Source organism: Eucyclogobius newberryi, unplaced genomic scaffold (genome assembly GCF_026437365.1).
Source record: "Eucyclogobius newberryi isolate DKJ021-1_F unplaced genomic scaffold, fEucNew1.0.hap1 SCAF_684, whole genome shotgun sequence".
In the NCBI taxonomy this organism is placed as follows: domain Eukaryota; kingdom Metazoa; phylum Chordata; class Actinopteri; order Gobiiformes; family Gobiidae; genus Eucyclogobius; species Eucyclogobius newberryi.
In genome coordinates this window covers 17,501-24,497 of record NW_027316372.1, presented here as the reverse complement: position 1 = coordinate 24,497, position 6,997 = coordinate 17,501, and the positions used below count along the sequence as shown (strand labels likewise).

The 6,997-nt window shown below is 37.9% G+C and overlaps 1 protein-coding gene across 1 annotated transcript in view; it reads left to right on the top strand.

The window, feature by feature from the left end:
* The first annotated feature begins 19 nt into the window (after nt 1–19).
* LOC140348419 (laminin subunit beta-1-like) overlaps nt 20–6,997 on the top strand; it is a 16,578-nt gene continuing 9,600 nt past the window's right edge. Inside the window, exon 1 of the mRNA XM_072434344.1 lies at nt 20–184. Coding sequence (XP_072290445.1) covers nt 20–184 — 165 coding nt within the window. The remainder of the gene's footprint in view (nt 185–6,997) is intronic.

Here is a 6,997-nt window from a genome sequence, read left to right as displayed (position 1 = left end):
GCTCTTGTCCTCAGGCCTGATGTGGGTCGAGGCCCAGGACCTGGAGCAGACTCACGGTTGTGCTCATGGCAGTTGTTACCCGGCAACAGGAGACCTCCTGGTGGGACGAGAGAAGAACCTGATGTCCTCGTCCACCTGTGGCATGAGGAAGAAGGAGTCCTACTGCATCGTCAGCCACCTGCAGGTCAGTGTGTGGAACTACAGCCTCCTGCAGGTCAGTGTGTGGAACTACAGCCACCTGCAGGTCAGTGTGTGGAACTACAGCCTCCTGCAGGTCAGTGTGTGGAACTACAGCCTCCTGCAGGTCAGTGTGTGGAACTACAGCCTCCTGCAGGTCAGTGTGTGGAACTACAGCCACCTGCAGGTCAGTGTGTGGAACTACAGCCACCTGCAGGTCAGTGTGTGGAACTACAGCCTCCTGCAGGTCAGTGTGTGGAACTACAGCCACCTGCAGGTCAGTGTGTGGAACTACAGCCACCTGCAGGTCAGTGTGTGGAACTACAGCCACCTGCAGGTCAGTGTGTGGAACTACAGCCACCTGCAGGTCAGTGTGTGGAACTACAGCCTCCTGCAGGTCAGTGTGTGGAACTACAGCCACCTGCAGGTCAGTGTGTGGAACTACAGCCTCCTGCAGGTCAGTGTGTGGAACTACAGCCACCTGCAGGTCAGTGTGTGGAACTACAGCCTCCTGCAGGTCAGTGTGTGGAACTACAGCCTCCTGCAGGTCAGTGTGTGGAACTACAGCCACCTGCAGGTCAGTGTGTGGAACTACAGCCTCCTGCAGGTCAGTGTGTGGAACTACAGCCACCTGCAGGTCAGTGTGTGGAACTACAGCCACCTGCAGGTCAGTGTGTGGAACTACAGCCTCCTGCAGGTCAGTGTGTGGAACTACAGCCTCCTGCAGGTCAGTGTGTGGAACTACAGCCTCCTGCAGGTCAGTGTGTGGAACTACAGCCTCCTGCAGGTCAGTGTGTGGAACTACAGCCTCCTGCAGGTCAGTGTGTGGAACTACAGCCTCCTGCAGGTCAGTGTGTGGAACTACAGCCACCTGCAGGTCAGTGTGTGGAACTACAGCCACCTGCAGGTCAGTGTGTGGAACTACAGCCTCCTGCAGGTCAGTGTGTGGAACTACAGCCTCCTGCAGGTCAGTGTGTGGAACTACAGCCTCCTGCAGGTCAGTGTGTGGAACTACAGCCTCCTGCAGGTCAGTGTGTGGAACTACAGCCTCCTGCAGGTCAGTGTGTGGAACTACAGCCTCCTGCAGGTCAGTGTGTGGAACTACAGCCTCCTGCAGGTCAGTGTGTGGAACTACAGCCACCTGCAGGTCAGTGTGTGGAACTACAGCCTCCTGCAGGTCAGTGTGTGGAACTACAGCCACCTGCAGGTCAGTGTGTGGAACTACAGCCACCTGCAGGTCAGTGTGTGGAACTACAGCCTCCTGCAGGTCAGTGTGTGGAACTACAGCCTCCTGCAGGTCAGTTTGTGGAACTACAGCCTCCTGCAGGTCAGTGTGTGGAACTACAGCCACCTGCAGGTCAGTGTGTGGAACTACAGCCACCTGCAGGTCAGTGTGTGGAACTACAGCCTCCTGCAGGTCAGTGTGTGGAACTACAGCCACCTGCAGGTCAGTGTGTGGAACTACAGCCACCTGCAGGTCAGTGTGTGGAACTACAGCCTCCTGCAGGTCAGTGTGTGGAACTACAGCCACCTGCAGGTCAGTGTGTGGAACTACAGCCACCTGCAGGTCAGTGTGTGGAACTACAGCCTCCTGCAGGTCAGTGTGTGGAACTACAGCCTCCTGCAGGTCAGTGTGTGGAACTACAGCCACCTGCAGGTCAGTGTGTGGAACTACAGCCACCTGCAGGTCAGTGTGTGGAACTACAGCCTCCTGCAGGTCAGTGTGTGGAACTACAGCCTCCTGCAGGTCAGTGTGTGGAACTACAGCCTCCTGCAGGTCAGTGTGTGGAACTACAGCCTCCTGCAGGTCAGTGTGTGGAACTACAGCCTCCTGCAGGTCAGTGTGTGGAACTACAGCCACCTGCAGGTCAGTGTGTGGAACTACAGCCACCTGCAGGTCAGTGTGTGGAACTACAGCCTCCTGCAGGTCAGTGTGTGGAACTACAGCCACCTGCAGGTCAGTGTGTGGAACTACAGCCACCTGCAGGTCAGTGTGTGGAACTACAGCCTCCTGCAGGTCAGTGGCTGTCGAGAAATAATAATGTGACTTTAGTTTATTTGTGTTTTATGTGAATCACGTGGAATAAACATTTCTGAATCAGTATCTCCCACTGAAGCACTGATCATCATCTGTGGTTTAGTCAAACTGTGAAGCAGGAATTTACAAACTTTACAAACTTTACACACTTTACACAAGTTATACACTTTACAAACTTTACACACTTTACAAACTTTACACACTTTACACACTTTACAAACATTACACACTTTACGAACGTCACACACTTTATAAACTTTACACACTTTACAAACTTTACACACTTTACAAACATTACACACTTTACAAACTTTACACACTTTACAAACATTACACACTTTACAAACATTACACACTTTACAAACTTTACACACGTTACAAACTTTACAAACTTTACACACTTTACAAACATTACACACTTTACAAACTTTACACACTTTACAAACATTACACACTTTACAAACATTACACACTTTACAAACTTTACACACTTTACAAACATTACACACTTTACAAACTTTACACACTTTACAAACATTACACACTTTACAAACATTACACACTTTACAAACTTTACACACGTTACAAACTTTACAAACTTAACACACTTTACAAACTTTACACACGTTACACACTTTACAAACTTTACACACGTTACACACTTTACAAACTTAACACACTTTACAAACTTTACACACGTTATACACTTTACAAACTTTACACACGTTATACACTTTACAAACGTTACACACTTTACAAACTTTCCACACTTTACAAACTTTACAAACGTTACAAACTTTACAAACATTACACACTTTACAAACATTACACACTTTACACACTTTACAAACATTACACACTTTACAAACATTACACACTTTACACACTTTACAAACATTACACACTTTACACACTTTACAAACATTACACACTTTACAAACATTACAAACTTTACAAACTTTCCACACTTTACAAACTTTACACACTTTACAAACTTTACAAACATTACACACTTTACACACTTTACAAACATTACACACTTTACAAACATTACAAACTTTACACACTTTACAAACATTACACACTTTACACACTTTACAAACATTACACACTTTACAAACTTTACACACTTTACAAACATTACACACTTTACAAACTTTACACACTTTACAAACATTACACACTTTACAAACATTACACACTTTACAAACTTTACACACGTTACAAACTTTACAAACTTAACACACTTTACAAACTTTACACACGTTACACACTTTACAAACTTTACACACGTTACACACTTTACAAACTTAACACACTTTACAAACTTTACACACGTTATACACTTTACAAACTTTACACACGTTATACACTTTACAAACGTTACACACTTTACAAACTTTCCACACTTTACAAACTTTACAAACGTTACAAACTTTACAAACATTACACACTTTACAAACATTACACACTTTACACACTTTACAAACATTACACACTTTACAAACATTACACACTTTACACACTTTACAAACATTACACACTTTACACACTTTACAAACATTACACACTTTACAAACATTACAAACTTTACAAACTTTCCACACTTTACAAACTTTACACACTTTACAAACTTTACAAACATTACACACTTTATGTCGGTGTAATCCCTCATTCGTCCAGGCGTGTTCCATGGTAGAAAAAGCTTCAGTTGTTTCATCTGGACTCAGTTTGAAAAAAATAGTCCTCAGTAGTACTCATAGTACTCAGGGTGGTTGAGCCAGGGTCTCACAAAGACAAAGAGGATTCTAATAGCCCATTAAGATTCTGAATAGGCTCGGTAGATACAAGGGGGGAGTTTCTGTTGAAACAAACAACTCTTTCTACTTCAGGAAGGCTCCTCCCAATAGGCGGGTCTTACGACAGAACAGTATTAATATCGGAGTTCTCGACCTAAATTCTGTTATTGACAATGACTCTTGGATGAGAGTCGAAACGTCTATTTTTTTCAAACTGAGTCCAGATGAAACAACTGAAGCTTTTTCTACCATTACACACTTTACACACTTTACAAACATTACACACTTTACAAACATTACAAACTTTACAAACTTTACAAACATTACAAACTTTACAAACATTACACACTTTACAAACATTACAAACTTTACAAACATTACACACTTTACAAACATTACACACTTTACAAACATTACACACTTTACACACTTTACAAACATTACAAACTTTACAAACATTACAAACTTTACACACTTTACAAACATTACAGACTTTACAAACATTACACACTTTACAAACATTACACACTTTACAAACATTACACACTTTACACACTTTACAAACATTACAAACTTTACAAACATTACAAACTTTACAAACATTACACACTTTACAAACATTACACACTTTACAAACTTTACAAACATTCCACACTTTACAAACATTACATACTTTACAAACTTTACAAACATTACACACTTTAAAAACATTACACACTTTAAAAACATTACACACTTTACAAACATTACACACTTTACAAACATTACACACTCTACACACTTTACAAACATTACACACTTTACAAACATTACACACTTTACAAACATTATACACTTTACAAACATTACACACTCTACACACTTTACAAACATTACACACTTTACAAACATTACAAACTTTACAAACTTTACACACTTTACAAACATTACAAACTTTACAAACATTACACACTTTACAAACATTACAAACTTTACAAACATTACACACTTTACAAACATTACACACTTTACAAACATTACACACTTTACAAACATTACACACTTTACAAACATTACACACTTTACAAACATTACACACTTTACAAACATTACACACTTTACACACTTTACAAACATTACACACTCTACACACTTTACAAACATTACAAACTTTACAAACATTACACACTTTACAAACATTACACACTTTACAAACATTACACACTTTACAAACATTACACACTTTACACACTTTACAAACATTACAAACTTTACAAACATTACACACTTTACAAACTTTCCACACTTTACAAACTTTACAAACGTTACACACTTTAAAAACATTACACACTTTAAAAACATTACACACTTTACAAACGTTACACACTTTACAAACATTACACACTTTACACACTTTACAAACATTACACACTTTACAAACATTACAAACTTTACAAACTTTACAAACATTACAAACTTTACAAACATTACACACTTTACAAACATTACAAACTTTACAAACATTACACACTTTACAAACATTACACACTTTACAAACATTACACACTTTACAAACATTACACACTTTACACACTTTACAAACATTACAAACTTTACAAACATTACAAACTTTACAAACATTACACACTTTACAAACATTACACACTTTACAAACTTTACAAACATTCCACACTTTACAAACATTACACACTTTACAAACTTTACAAACATTACACACTTTAAAAACATTACACACTTTAAAAACATTACACACTTTACAAACATTATACACTTTACAAACATTATACACTTTACAAACATTACACACTCTACACACTTTACAAACATTACACACTTTACAAACATTACACACTCTACACACTTTACAAACATTACACACTTTACAAACATTACACACTTTACACACTTTACAAACATTACAAACTTTACAAACATTACAAACTTTACAAACATTACACACTTTACAAACATTACACACTTTACAAACTTTACAAACATTACACACTTTAAAAACATTACACACTTTAAAAACATTACACACTTTACAAACATTATACACTTTACAAACATTACACACTCTACACACTTTACAAACATTACACACTTTACAAACATTACACACTTTACAAACATTATACACTTTACAAACATTACACACTCTACACACTTTACAAACATTACACACTTTACAAACATTACAAACTTTACAAACTTTACACACTTTACAAACATTACACACTTTACAAACATTACACACTCTACACACTTTACAAACATTACACACTTTACAAACATTACACACTTTACAAACATTACAAACGTTACACACTTAACAAACATTACACACTTTTTACACTTACACATGTTTGTTGTTTCTTTACATGTTTGTGGTTTCTTTACATGTTTTTGGTTTCTTTACATGTTTGTGGTTTCTTTACATGTTTGTTGTTTCTTTACATGTTTGTTGTTTCTTTACATGTTTGTTGTTTCTTTACATGTTTGTTGTTTCTTTACATGTTTGTTGTTTCTTTACATGTTTGTTGTTTCTTTACATGTTTGTGGTTTCTTTACATGTTTGTTGTTTCTTTACATGTTTGTTGTTTCTTTACATGTTTGTGGTTTCTTTACATGTTTGTTGTTTCTTTACATGTTTGTTGTTTCTTTACATGTTTGTGGTTTCTTTACATGTTAGTTGTTTCTTTACATGTTTGTTGTTTCTTTACATGTTTGTTGTTTCTTTACATGTTTTTGGTTTCTTTACATGTTTGTGGTTTCTTTACATGTTTGTTGTTTCTTTACATGTTTTTGGTTTCTTTACATGTTTGTGGTTTCTTTACATGTTTGTTGTTTCTTTACATGTTTGTTGTTTCTTTACATGTTTGTGGTTTCTTTACATGTTTGTGGTTTCTTTACATGTTTGTTGTTTCTTTACATGTTTGTGGTTTCTTTACATGTTTGTTGTTTCTTTACATGTTTGTTGTTT